The sequence below is a fragment of the Galeopterus variegatus genome, unplaced genomic scaffold (assembly GCF_000696425.1).
Source record: "Galeopterus variegatus unplaced genomic scaffold, G_variegatus-3.0.2 Scaffold283, whole genome shotgun sequence".
Taxonomy (NCBI): Eukaryota; Metazoa; Chordata; class Mammalia; order Dermoptera; family Cynocephalidae; genus Galeopterus; species Galeopterus variegatus.
In genome coordinates, this window is record NW_007726394.1 from 658,285 (window position 1) to 673,408 (window position 15,124).

At 44.0% G+C, this 15,124-nt stretch overlaps 1 protein-coding gene across 1 annotated transcript in view; it reads left to right on the top strand.

Moving 5' to 3' along the window:
* The window catches only part of SPOCK1 (sparc/osteonectin, cwcv and kazal-like domains proteoglycan (testican) 1), a 93,225-nt gene that overhangs the window by 64,025 nt on the left and 14,076 nt on the right, over positions 1–15,124 (top strand). The window contains exons 3-4 of the mRNA XM_008566993.1: positions 9,214–9,330; positions 13,682–13,903. Of these exons, the coding sequence (XP_008565215.1) occupies positions 9,214–9,330; positions 13,682–13,903 (339 nt within the window). The remainder of the gene's footprint in view (positions 1–9,213; positions 9,331–13,681; positions 13,904–15,124) is intronic.

Below are 15,124 nucleotides of genomic sequence, written 5' to 3' on the forward strand. Positions count from 1 at the left end.
TAGCAAGCTCCTGAATAGTGGGGCCCTAATTCCTTTGCCTGTGCCTGTTTTTACAAAGGACAATGCATTCCCTAAGGGTAAGAGAACATGCATATATATCGATGTTTTAGGCACTGAAAAGTAAAAACTGGAATTACATATAACGCAATTTAACTTGAGCAGGCATAACCTTGCTCAAATCTCTGTTAGATGATCTCCAATTAGAAAAAGGATTCACCTTGTATATGCTTTTAAAATCCCTTCAGCAAGCCCCTACTGTGTTTTCTGTCTCTAAAACTGCTTGTCGCTGAGCGCTTATTATCAATTGGCCTCTCAAGGGTAAGTGCTGCCAGCTCTTCAGATTCCTCCAAGAAATGATAGTGGCTGCCTGTTGGTTTTTGAAAGCTAAATCCTCACCACAACCATTATCACCATTTTACAGATGAGGAGACAGAGGCTCAGAGAAGAGCAGTCATTTGCCTGAGAAACAACTTGTACACTGAGAGCTGGTATTCAAACCCAGGGCTGTCAGACCCAGAAGCCTGAGGGAGTGTAGTTCCAACCCCTCCACTCAAGTGCATGATCTTCATGTTGTGGAAGAGGCCCCACTGTGCCTGACAGCAGATACAGGCACTTTGGGGGAACCTGGGATTGTGGTATGTGAGCAGATTAAAGTACTTCTAGTTGAGAGACCTGGGTTTGAATCTCAGTTTTGCCACTTACCAACTGTGGGACCTAGGCAATATCATCTAATTTCTTTGAAAAACAACAGAGGGGAATCATCTTGCTGGATGGCTTCATATGGTTGTGTCATGTGAAAATACCATCTGCATGATCTTGATTTCATATTTTTCTACTTGGTTGATCACCATTCCGCCCTGTGCCCACAAACACAGTAAGATCATAGCAAACAGCTACTGAGTGCAGACTATGTGGTGGGCCTGCTGCTGAGCACTTCAGTGATTTTTTGTTTAATCCTCCTCATCCTATTAGCCAGTTCTGTTATCACCTTCATTCTGCAGATGAGGAAATTGGAGATTGGAAAGTAACTTGTCCATAGTCTAGCTAGGATGGTAGAGCTGGGATCTGAGCTCAGCTCTGTCTTACTCTCTCCTTTCTTCCTGGGATTCTTTTAAAGCAGAATGACTGGTTATTTCTCCTCAAACTGTGCTAAGCAGAATCAACCCTCACCTATTTGCATTCCAGTTTATTAGAGCCCATGTTCCTAAGGGAATTACAGACTTGTTCTTTCTGGCCCATTCCAGCTCCTATGGCATGTAGCATCCCCTCCACAGTGTTCCTACACATCTCTCCAGCACTAGGGAACCTGCTGTGTGCTAGATATTCACCCACGGGAGGGACCCAGTTGGTGTTGAGGAGGAGTCCTGTGTTGGGAGAAGGACACGTGCAGAAGACTACCAGCAGCCTGGGAATGCAACAGTGGAGGGAAGAGACCGGACACTTGCAAGGCAGTTTAGGAAGGCATCCTGAAGTGTGCTCGAATCCAGGCTCTAGCCCAGCATCTAATCTCCACCCTAAAGAAAACTCAGTTGGACCTTTTACAGGAGCTGCTAATTGCAAACACTCTAAGTGCATTGATCCAGTGCTGCTCTGATTAAGTTATTATTCACAACAACACCTGGGAGGGCTGAAGGAGATTAGTTTGAAAGGGCCAGCCAGCACCAGGTCTCCGTTTCTGAGAGAGCTCCTGGCCTCCTCCCAGAGAGAACTCAAGTCTGGCCCAACTCTTTAATTACCTTCAGAGGCACTAAAGTTTAAATTACATTCTGATTGTTTTCATATTAGCTTCTGCCAGAGCCCTGAGCTAAGCATTGGTGAGGCTAGACTGGGAAAGGGATGTCGGTCTGTGTGACAGGTGGGTTATTTTTTCTTTTGGCTCTTTAGCAGAAAGAGTTCATGTATTACAGGAGTATGTCAGTAATTGGTTCCCTAGCAGAAGTTTGCAGATATCCTACAATGCTTGTGTGTCAGATATGCCATTTTCAGACATCCCCAATTGGGGGTCCAGATATGGCTGCAGTTAGGATTTCTGACACAGACTCACTCACACTGGCTCACTGTCTCTATAGTAGATATTAACACTGCAACTTTGAATAAAGTATTTCTATCCTCTGTCCCACCTTCATTTTTATACCATCTCCCAAGTATTTTTATACCTATGATTGTCTCCTTTCCCTTTTTTGAATAATCCTCTGGAAGGGCTTTTTAGGGTGTCATGCAGCCCCCAAAGTCACTAATAACCTGAGGCCAGCTTGGAACAGCAGTTATAGCCTTTAGGAGCACTTTTCAAAGAAGCTTGGATTTCCTAGTTCCTGTCTCTCTCCTTTCAAAACCATCATCTATTTTGAAACTTCCTCACCAGCTCTTCCCTGGCCCTTGGTTTTGTCTGAGGGAGGACAGAGGGGCCTGGGGCAGGCAGAGCCAAGCTACTGACATTTATTTACATAGCAATCCCTCCCTTTCTGCCCTGTAAGCAAATCCTAATGGATCAGAGTCTCCTCCTTTATAACCCCAGCAGGGCTGCAGGGGATCCCTGGAACAGCTTCTCCATCCTATAGCATTGGCAGCAGAGCATCCCTCTCCCTCCCACCAGCTGGGTCACTTGTACTGTCCTCTAGGCTTGAACACTACAGTCAAATCCAGTCTGGCCTAAAGCCCTTTAAAGCTCCATGCCCTGAGTGGAGTGAGGAGAAGATGCCCAGGTGGAGACAGTGATCACATTTTCTTCCCAAAGCTATATACCTTCCATGGAGACTGCATGTGCCTTATTTACACTTGCTCATTGCATTTTGTTCCTATTTTCCAAACAGAAGGGAAAAGTCCACTGGGAAGGGACTAAATTACCTGGGCCCTTCTCTGCCTGAGTGCTGTGCTTTTCTGGGGGAGGGAGCTGTCTTTTTTCACATTTTGGAGTAATGTGCAATGGCACTGTACTTGTCTCTAATGAAGCCCCAGTGGCTGCACATGTGACACACACAGCAGGCTGTTTGCAGTCCTTCCAAGGGACCATTGTTCCCTCTGCAAAACTAATGAAGGCAAGAGTCTCACTTGCTCCCCTCCATCCTGCACTTTCGGTCAGCTGCTCATCTGCATCAGTGGTACAGCTGCCTTTCCAGGTGAGGGCCTGAGGTGTTGACTGTTCTCAACCTGGAGTGTGGACCATATATATTCAATGCATCAGTTAGTGCTGGCTACCCACAGGCCCAGTCTATGCAAGGGGCCAGTCCTGCTCACAGGGATGGCCCAGCAAGACAATGGTCTGGATTCAGTCCCTGTCTCTGCTGCTTAATAGCTATTTAACTTGGAGAATTTCTAACCCATGAATTTGTCCATTCATGCTTTCTTTCCATAAATATATTCTGAACAACTACTGCATAGCACCTTTAGAGAAGTGCTAGGAATGCAGGTATGGGGAAGCTGGACCAATCCCCCCCCCCAATTGTGGAGCTTATCTACTTGGGAGAAGGCAGACAGAAATTGCAACCTGAATCTCTTGGACTTCTGTTGACCTGCTGATAAAATAAGTAAGGAGAGATGTTATTCTTTATATCACAAGCACATCCTCAGGCTTAAAAAAAATTGTAACAATAAAATTCTAACATTATGCAGATAGTTGGGGTATGGGAAGGAGACACTGTAGAGGGTTAACATCTTGCGATATGTTCTGCTAAGAGGATGGCCATGACCTCTGGCCACAGCCAGAACAGACACATGGCGTCACTACCCATGTGGGACATGCTGCATACAGTATTTCTCAGGATAACACCAGCTGATAGAAATTGTTGCATTCTTGAACTCAGGGGAGTATACAGTATCGTCTATTCAAATAAAATTTCAGGAGGTTCTGTCTCAGGGGCTCCTCCGCCTTTATCCCTGTTCACATACTTCTCTCCCAGCTTTCATAATAAATATCCATTGGACCCTTGACTCTTGGTCTTCACTTGCTTAGTGAGTGGTCGCTCCTAGTCCCTTGGTTACAACTTCCATTGTCTCTGAGTAGTTCATTACCATCTCCGCTTCAACCTTTGTCACAGGACACAAATGTATTGAGTCCCTGCTATATGCCAGTAGCTCTGAGCTACGTTTTTCTGATGTTATCTTATTCCATGCAGTGATGCTGTGAGCTAAGCCTTATGCCATTTTGCAGATGGAAAAATTGAAGTTTACAAAAGGCAACAAGAGGGTGATTATAGTCAGTTAGTATGTATGTATCGAGAGCATTCTTCATGCCAGGAGCCGACTGTGTTAGAGGCTGGGCCCCCAGTGCTGAGGCAGACTCAGGGCATGTTTTATGTAGCTGTTGTCTAGAGGGGAGATGGGTATTGAGGATAAGAAATGACAGGTGCGTTGAATGCTATCTGAGGAGCATGGCATTGGGAGCACATAAAAAGGAAAATTCACTGATTTGAATGTTAGGGAAGTGCTCTAAGAGGAAGTAACTTTAAAGCCAAGATCTGAGGAGGAATTGGCATTAGCAAAGCAAAGAGGAGGGGTATCCAGGCTGAAGAATGTGTGGGAGAGGCAGTAAGGCCGGGGGGAAGTGCTCTAAGAGGAAGTAACTTTAAAGCCAAGATCTGAGGAGGAATTGGCATTAGCAAGGCAAAGAGGAGAGGGGTATCCAGGCTGAAGAATGTGTGGGAGAGGCAGTAAGGCCGGGGAGGACTGGATGCAGGAAAGAGACTGCAAGGTCTTCAGTGAGTGGATCTTGCAGGCCATTTAGGTCACATTATGGGGTATGCACATAACTGCAGAGCAACTGGGAGCCTCTGAATTGGCTCAAGCAGGAAAGTGAGTTGATCAAATGTCCATTTTGGAAAGATCCCTTTGGCTGCTGGATGGAGAAAGGAATGCGGGAAGCAAATGGGAGACCATTAGGAAGCCTGTCCCAGTTGTCCTGGTGGGAGGTATTGGTAATGTCATGGACTGGAATAAAGGCAGTGGAGATAGCAAGAAGCAGCGAAATTTTTGTCGCCAACTGTAGGGAGGGTGAGGAAGTTGGAGGGATCCAGGACAATTCTCAAGAGTTTTTCCTGAGGGATGTGAGTATCTGGTGCTACCATTTTGACTACCGAAGGAGGCAAAGATTGGGGGTCAGTGGACCCCAGAGATGCTTCCAACACACCAGCCACCTCAGAGCAGACTGAGGTCATGTAAGAAAGAGGTGCAGCATCCTGTAGAAACAGGACAGCAAAGAGGCAAACATCATTGGGACGTAGGATGCTGGGCAGAGACCACCGGGAGCATGAGAGCAATTAGAAGCAAGCTGAAACCAGGGAGGAGACAGGAGGGGATGTAATTGAAACTGGAGCACTGGAGGGTTAGCTGGCGCTTGTCCGCTTTGGAAGGCAATGTAGTGGCAAAGGGATCAGGTCCTAGTCTTCATGATTAATCCGAATCCTCTCCCAAGGTAGCACCATTTTTTCCCTGGAAGAGTCTGATACTGGTGGCCTGAGCATCCTGCTTCTCTCACCAGGAGTCATGGAGAAGCCATCAGGACCTCTCTCTAGAAATCACAAGGATTGGCCCAGCTCAGGGCAGAGTGCAAGAATGGCAGTTGGTATGGTTTTACAGTTTTCTCTCCACAAAAATTATTTTTCCTTTGGAAGGAAGGAAGTCTATGGGATATACCCTTTTGGTCCCCCATTTTTGCATTAATTCCCAGTTAATACCTTTATATGGGGCAGTGATGGGCACCTTAAAAGGCAAGCATTTTTCTCCCATTGGCAGCCTGGGTGTTGTGGCTGGAATACCAAATCTGAACAAATAGCTCTCTCCAGGCTGTCTTCTTTGATTATTTTTTTCTCTGGGATGTATCAAGCTCCAGGCAGACTGTGCCTGACTTTTTCTTCATAAGGACTAATCTGTTGAGGACATCGTGAGTGAACAGGGCGCAGTAATTGAGTGCCTCCCATCTCCATTTCAGCTTTCTGAACTCTCTCTACCCACGCCAGTGGCTCCCTGCTTGTGGACCTGTCCCTGAGTGACAGATTCACTCTCTCAAGATTCCAGTGCCCGATTCCATCAGCCATCCAAAGCCTGTGTACTTCAGGAAGCCTGTGGGAAATTCAGCAGTCTTGTAAAGATACAGATTACCTGCGCATCTGTCAGGGTTTAGTTAAACATGACTGACTAATTTATCTTGCAGTGTGAGATTTCCTTTGCAAGTTGACTTGGCAATTTTCTCTGCTCAGAGAACATTTAGAATAGTTGGTATGCATGGCAATAGAGAGAAAAATAGATGCTATTAATTTTTTATTTTCAAATGTGAGATTGACTGTAGAGCCCACATCCTATTTCCCTCAGAAAAACATACCACATCCTTTCTTGCTTAGAGTTGTGCAGTATCAGAAAAGTGAGTGCCCAATCCCCCCAGAGGCTCTGGGTTGGGGCAATAAGCATGTTCGTGTGGGCCTACTCCTGAGGACCAGTTTCAGTACCTTGGCAAAACTATGAATTTCCGCCTTCAGCAACAGCTGCAGCTTGTCCTGTTTGTGAGCATGGCTTAGCAGGAGATGTCGGTTCCTGGCCGGTGTGGGCTTATTATCTTCTTTCTCAGTGCATCATAAAAGGGTGAAGGGAAGGAGTAGACACAAAGGCCTTGGATGTCAGGATGTCTTGATCAACCTCCAGAAAGCTGGAAGTACCAAAACGATAGCCAACTCCATCCTGTGCTATCCAGGACAATGTTCTGCTAAAGCGGAAATATTCAGTATCTGTGCTATCCAGAATGCAAGTCACCAGCCACGTGGGACTACTGAGCACTTAGAATGGGGTGGTGCAACTGAGGAACCAAATTTTAAATTTTATTTAATTTTAATTAATTTAAGTAGTCACATGTGGCTGTGGCAACTTATTGGATAGCACAAGTATCTATTTTCACCTATTTCCTATGTGGCCAATGACAGTTTCATTTAGGTGCACTTGTCTTACTGGTTTTCTGAATGCTGTGATGTTTGCTCAAGATTACCTATAAATCTTCTATTTAAAAATAACTACAGTGATGATAATAAAGATTGTAGTTAGCACATTCCGAGTGATTACTAATATAAGAGTATGTGTACTTTGCTAAGAACTTTACACACTCTGATTCATAGGCGTATGATGACATTATCCTGAGCTTACAGATAAGGAAACTGAGGTGCAGAGAAGTTATGTGACTTGTCTGAGGTCACCCAGCCAGTAAGTGGTGGAACTGGGATCATTCCAGGCAGTGCGACTCCAGAGGTGTTACACCCTGCTGCCTGTCAGGACGTTTCTCAGTGTCCTTTCCTGGCTGGTGTTTTAAAATACAGTCATGTTCTGATTGTTAAAAGCAAGACAACAGCTTGAGGTCATTAACAATTTGGGAATAAACACTGGACAGACATTCACTCCGTGCTTTGCAGAGTCTGGAGTCTGGATCCTGGCTGGAATGAAGGCAGCAGTTATAAATGAGCACACTCAAGGTACATAGACCCACCCTGGGCTTGGCCACCTCTCCTCTAGTATGGAGGGTGAGGAGAGACCTTTCCTGCTGAGGTCTGGGAAGTCGTGTTCTCCATCAGAGTCCCAGACTCAAGAAAGATGGGCTTGACCAAAAACCAGATGTGTGTTATAAAAATGAGGACAGGATCTGTGTGATAGTTTCTTCTAGAGAGGATTCACCCTGTCCTTTGCAAGGCAGACAAATGGGGGCTGATCACCTTAATTCATCCAGGGCCTGTGCTGATTGAAGGCTGGCTTGGAGATTTGGTGAGACCCCATCTACTTCTTTTCCCTCACTGCACCCATTGCTTCCAGTGGAAAGCCTGGGTTGTCCACTGGGATCCATTTGCACCGGCAGGTTCTGAGCCCTATCTGTGTCTCCTCGGCACCAGGAGACTTTCAGAACTTGGCTCTGCATTGTAGCAGCATTTTCCTTGACTTCTTAGCTGCCTGCTCCTGAAGTATTAGAATTTGGGAGTTTGGGCTGGCTGGTTAGCTCGGCTGGTTAGAGCACTGCCTTGTAACACCAAGTTCAAGGGTTCAGATCCCCATACTGGCCAACCGCCAAAAAAGAGTTTGGAAGTGACAGTTGTGGGGTTTGCTCCTGAAGTATTAGAATTTGGGAGTTTGGGCTGGCTGGTTAGCTCGGCTGGTTAGAGCACCGCCTTGTAACACCAAGTTCAAGGGTTCAGATCCCCATACTGGCCAACCGCCAAAAAAGAGTTTGGAAGTGACAGTTGTGGGGTTCGGTTCTTTGTCCTTTTTTACTCATTGGGATTTTGCCCATCAGATCTGATTTGTGTCCCTCTAGATGCTGAAGGCCACCAAATGCATTGCTGGTTTTTTTGTCGCTTGGTACCAGTGAGAACCTTTGCCAGGGTTCTCAGGACCCAGAATTAGGGTATGCCCTGAGGGAAAAATCAGAGAGTTAGGGAAAGGCAGCTCCCTTCTCTGCACTATTTTCCCTCTTTTGAGATTTCTCCCCTCAAGTCTTATCTTAGCACCTTAAGAAAGCTTCAAATAGCTTGTACCCACCTACTCACCTGCCCATCCACCCATCCACCCATCCGGATTTTCTTCTTGTTCTTAGAAGGAGAATCTGTCTGCCCCAACTACTCTATCATACCCTAAAAGATGAGCTGGATTGTTATAGATGGGCTGAGATAGAAAGGACTCTTCCACGGAGAAGGCATCCATCTGTCTATAGTGGAAGTCAAGAACAAGTTCATGAGGAGACTAACAAAATAGGCCAAATCCACAAATCCAAACTTTGGGCTAAAATAAAGTTGAAAGTCTACAATTACTAGGATCTTCTGGTGTCCTGGGCAGCTCCTCCATGAGAGCATTAGCTATTTCTGGATGTTTATCTTTTGGCATGAGTTTAGTGGAAAATGTAATCTTCTCTGGAAAAACCGCAGTAGCAAGTTTTATATGGTTAACAAAAAGGATCTGTGATGGTCCTTGGAGGGTGCTGTGAAACTGTGGGGCTACCGTGGCTTGCTTTACCAGCTCGGAGGCAGTCCATACTCAAGTTCTGAACAATGCTGCTTGCCCTGGGCATCTAGGCTCCCTCTGTGTCATACTCTTCATTTGTCACAGTAGTATCCTTTGGGGTGTTGTCAGAATGGGGTGCGAGTTATAGTGTGGTTGGAAAGGGAGGTTTGCTTTGAACGTGGCTTTGCCAATAATGTGGCACACTGAGGGCAGAAAGCACATGGACTCACTGCTTGATCAATTTGCTTTTTCTAGCCTGCACAGACAAGGAGTTAAGGAACCTTGCATCGCGGCTGAAAGACTGGTTTGGAGCTCTTCATGAGGATGCAAATAGAGTCATCAAGCCCACCAGCTCTGACACAGCCCAAGGCAGTAAGATCACTTTGCTTTTGCTAATTTATTTTGTCTTAAATATCACGACTCCTCAGGTATTAGACATTATTGACTTAGCAATAGCATTTTGGGGTGGGAAAAAAACACTATGTTAAATGTACACATTGACTTTAAATATGTTGCAATTTCAGAAATAGTAAAACATGGAGGAAGGGGTGATGCTTTAGAATCAAGAAAAAATACAACTTATATTTTTAAAAGTCTGATTGCAAAAATATCATGTGTAGTATAGACATTTTGGAAACTACATTAAGTATATAGAAAAAACACACACAAAATATATATAATCCCACAGTTTTAACAACTGTAAGCATGTTGTGGTATATATACTTGGAGGTTTTTTCCTTTCATATAGGAAAGTATAGATACGTGTGTGTGTATAATTACAAAGTTTGGATCATACTTTACAGACTGTTTCATGACCTTTTATCATTTAGAAATATGACTCTTTCATGTTGTTAAATATTCTGCTTTGTAATAGCTACATACAATTCCAATTTATGGATATTTATTTAATTAGACCTTTATTTTGAGACATTTAGGTTGTCGCTAATGTTTAGCTAATGTAAGCAACACTGTAGCAAACATTTTTGATAATATGTCTTTGTGTCATTGGTCAAACTGCATTTTATTTTCCATAGAAACACCTAGGCAAGTGGCCTTCTCCCCCATCCATTAACATGTAGATTCCTCAAGGAGCCTCCCGCTGGGTTCAGCTACTAAATTGGCAGAAAACATACTTAGCCTTGTCATAAGCTGAAGAGAAAACTCAGAGCAGGCCCTCGTATTTGCACTTTGATAGAGTCTCTCGATGCTTTTAACTCAAAAGTGGTTAGGGGTAGGCTTTTCCACACTGTGGTCAGTTGGCACAGAATGGATGACTGAGCAACACAATTGTTCGAATACATATAGTTGTGCCACGGCCTTTAGTTGTGCCACGGCCTTTTGTATGTAGACATTTTGATATTACAGTCAGCCCTCTATCTGCAGGTTCTGCTTTTGAGGTTTTAACCAACTGCAGATCGAAAATATTTGGGGGAAAAAAGCAATAAAAAATAACAATACAACAGTAAATAATATGAATTTAAAAATACAGTATAACTACTTTATAGCATTTACATTGTGTAAGGTATTAAAAGTAATCTAGAGATGATTTAAACTATGCGGAAGGATGTGCAAATACTGTGCCATTTTATATTAAGGGACTTGAGCATCTGCGGATTTTGGCACCCAAGGGAGGTTCTGGAACCAATTTCACATGGATACGAAGGGACAAGTATATTTAGTCAAAATGTAAAAACAGTTATTGTTGTTTAAAACAGTATTTCACTCCATCCCTGATCTGATGCTTGTTCAGGCAATTTCTGAAAGTAGGGCTCCTGGATTGCATGAAGTAGGTAAAAATTTACATTGGCAACTGCTGGGATCCAGAGTTTGACTGGCATCTGGTCTTCAGCCAAAATAAAAACATTTGCCTTCATCCTTGGTAATTCTTTGCCACTCATAGCCTTCTGGAGATAACCAGTAGAGAATACTGATCTACAGGACAATTATTTTAATAGTTTGGATCTTTTATTTTAAGATAAGAAAGATAACATTTGCTTCCCAGAATCTAAAAGTGTTTTAAGAGTGGTTCACTGTGGTTGTGTCTGTGGGGAAGGCAAAGTAAGATGCTTTTTTTCCATTCCTGCCAGAGGTTCCTTGGGAGTTTGTGAACAATTAATTCACAGATGGTCTAGAGAAACTTTCCCGCCATCGTCCAGGAGCAGCCTTTCAACAAAGAGCAGACTGATGTGAGGAGAGCTGCTCCTCACAGTCCCCAGAGGCTCCTCTTAGACAGCTGGGGAGCCTGCAAAAGACCTGCCATTGGCCAGAAGCAAATTGAGTCCCCAAAGAGGCTTTTAGGTTTGATGTCCTGAAGCAAGTGGAGTGAAAGGAGTATAAAGGAATGATGCTTGGTTAGTCCTCAAGGCCACAGGAGGGAACGTGCTTGTCAGTCCAGGAGTTCTAAAGGGGAAGCGGTAGAATCTTGCTGGGTCCTGTACACCCAGGGCCAACTAGAAGGGCCAACTGCTTCCCCCGTACCTCAGGCTACCACAGACACTGATGAAGACCATCCTTTTCTAGAACCTTCCAAATGGGAGTGGGGTGGACTTTACCTTTTGACTACTGCCCAACCAGCTTGGTACTTCTTTTTGATGATTAGTCAGCAGTAAACTCCTCTTTCCTGTGTATTAAAATGTCAATTTCCTATAAAATTGATGCATATTATGTAAAATATTCTGTACAGAAGTATAGAGCCATGTAGTGTCAGAGCAAATTATCTTCCCTTACTCAGTAGCCCCTGAGGACATCATCATCACAGAGACTGTTGACAGTCGTGATGCTCAGTCAAAGAAGAGGCCACATTATGTCAAATAGTCTCTCTTCTGGGAAAAAGGGATATTTTTAAGATGTGTTCTAAGATATCAAAACAAATTTTAAAATGAAAGATTTTATGTTTGAAGGGGTAAACTTTGCAGTACCTAGAAAACGTCTCCCAACAAGTATTTTTATTGATCACTGACTGCCTGTCATGGCTGAGACTACTGAAGGGAACAAGAAAGTCTTTGCCCTCGGAGAGCTTGTAGTGCAATTAACAAGCATGGACACTACAACGGAGAAGCACAGGTTTCTATGAGAGCTCAGAGGAGAGGGTGCTGAACTTACTTTACTGGCTTCTGGACTCTGCTTTATGTAGAGACACTGCTTTCAAAAGGGTGGGTGCACAGCCCAGCAATGACCAGGCCACCGCTGGAAGCCCCCTGGTGTCCCCTGTGGGAATGAGGGGGATGCCACAGGCCTCAGTCCTGCCCCTCCTCCTTCCTCCTTCCTCCTTCTTCCATCCCATTTCCTTTCCCTTTCCCCTCTCCCCCTCCCTCCCAATGCTCCGCAACAACATCATAGAATGTAAAATATATATATATATATATATAAATTTTTTTAAAAGGGTGGGGGCATTTTGCTCTATCTTATATCCCGTAAACTAAGTGGGGGGTTCCTGGGGATGCATGTAGAAACCTGGTGACCAGGCCGAGGGCAGGGACTGCTGGAGTGGGCAGTCAGTCCCCTCAGGACCCTCCACTGGAGTTACTGTATCATCCCCCTGTGCTGACTATCCCCAAGCTTGGCATACTAAGCCAACTGGATGTCCTCAAGGCAGGAGAATCAAGTAAGGCAGAAGGCAGCCCTGGGATTGGAGGCTTTGAGAATGTAGACTCAGGATTGGGCTGCCTGGGTTTGAATCCCAGTTTTGCAGTTGTATAACCTTGAGCGTTATTTCTTTCATCTGTGAAGTAGAGATGATATAGTCCCATTTCATAGGACTGTTATAAGAATTCAGTGAGATAACGAAGTATAAATTGTTTAGAAGAGTGCTTTATATACAGCAGCACATTAACTTTTATCATCAGTATTCTAGGTAAATAAAACTAGTCCTAGAAATTCAGTTTATGGAATAACCTAAGATTGTGTGGTGTCTTTGACTCTGAAAGAAAGATGAGTTTTAGATGTGGAGCATATCTGCTTTGGGGTTTGTCTACAGTGGGCTCAATATCCTGAGTGTTGAGCTAAGTGTTATTATTTGAGTGCATACAGTTTTCGTTGTGGAAACAAATAATTCTTCAAGAAAACTACTTCCCCTACCCCAGGGAAATAAGAAAGAAAAATGATTGCATGAGTTGATTTGGATTCCATCTCATGTATCTCTTTAGGGGATTGCAGAAAGAAAAATGGGAACAGAGGCAGGTACCTGGCTTGTTTTGCCATTAATGTTCAGACTGGGATTTAACAATCTGCTGGGATGTAATCAGTGCTTCCAGATTATGCTATATAGTTTTATTTCATTGCTATTCTTTTTATAATTTATTCTTTGGGTTTTTCAAATTTTTTTCCTAAATAGAAAAGCATAGCTTTCAGTATTATAAGTTATACCTTCCACCCACCATGTCTGTATGCTTCCTTCAGGCATACCCTGTTTTAAGAAAGCCTAGTAAATGAAAACCCATACTTACATCACAGATAAGTTAGCGTTGGGGATTTGTTCCCTTCAGAAAATATTTTCCTCAAATGCTGACTTCTGTTTTAGTGTATTTTAAACTGTTTCATTTAAAAAGCAAACAATAAAATATTTTAGAGTACCACTGAGACTATATTCTGGGACGAAAAGAGCCTCAGGGGAGGAGGGTGTAAGGGTGGACCCTTGGCTTCTCCTAGGGGCAGAAATCTGGGGAGTGAACATGGTGGCAAAGACCTGACTCAGTGGCAGCTGAGATGTGCCTTTCCCTCACAGGGTTTGACACCAGCATCCTGCCCATCTGCAAGGACTCCCTGGGCTGGATGTTCAACAAGTTGGACATGAACTATGACCTCCTCCTTGACCACTCAGAGATCAATGCTATCTACCTGGATAAGTACGAGCCCTGTATCAAGCCTCTCTTCAACTCTTGTGACTCTTTCAAGGATGGCAAGCTCTCTAACAATGAGTGGTGCTACTGCTTCCAGAAGCCTGGAGGTAAGGCAGGAGGGAGGTGGGATCCAGAGCCCAGGGCAGCCATGCTGGGCCAGGGAGGAGCACATGACAGACAGGCGGGTAGAGATCAGCAGGCAGAAAGACACAGCTAGAGAATAAAGAATTCATCCCCTTTAATGGCAGGCCCAAGGCTCATTTCACCTGATTTATTTCTGCTTTCAACATGGTATACTAGAAAACCCAAAAATATAATCGAGGAGTCTGTTATTTCAGTCTGCTCTTCCCTTTGGGAAAGTCTTTAACTATGTTGTGTCTCAGTTTTTCATCTGTAAAATGGGTATAGAAACCTTCACTACATAGTCCCTAAGGTCACTGGGAGATTCTCAATATGGAAAATAAGGTCCAAATGTAAGAGTATTATAATTCCTGTTGTCGCATGAATTCTCTGTGTTCTTCTTAGAGAAAGCCACTTGTCAGCTTCTGTGGGATAAGTATGGATGTATGCCGAGTGTCTTTGACAGAGATATTTTGGTTATAAATAAATTCCAGCTAATGAAAAACAAGATTTGGGGAATATATGAAAGGATGCTAGGGTATCTCATGTAACCCAAAGTCAGACAGGAGAAGTCAGCCTGCAGGGGGATTCAGACTAGGGACAGGAATCCAGTGACAGGTGCTCTGACTTCCTGTGGTCCACGTGGCCTGGCTTTACTTCCCTCTGTCTCAGCTTCCTGGGGCTGTGAGGAACCCTGGGAGGTCCACACTTATGTGACCAGCAGAGACTGGCTTGCATCTGAATTCCAATCTCAAGCCCCAGATAATTCTGATCCAGCGTGGTTAGGTTTCCAGGACAACATACTAGAGGCATGACTGGCAAACTCCATCCCAGGAAAGGAGTAGAAGTATTTAAATTATATGTGTGTGTATGCATACACAATATGCACAGCAAAAAATGTAGGCATTCCAAAAGAGCATCAATGAAAAGCAAGTATGTGTGTATATATTTATCAGATAATTCTGATCCAGCGTGGTTAGGTTTCCAGGACAACATACTAGAGGCATGACTGGCAGACTCCATCCCAGGAAAGGAGTAGAAGTATTTAAATTATATGTGTGTGTATGCATACACAATATGCACAGCAAAAAATGTAGGCATTACAAAAGAGCATCAATGAAAAGCAAGTATGTGTGTATATATTTAAAGGGTTATAAGATACATTCCTGCAAGCAGAATTACCAGTCAAAAGGCATATGCATTTTTAA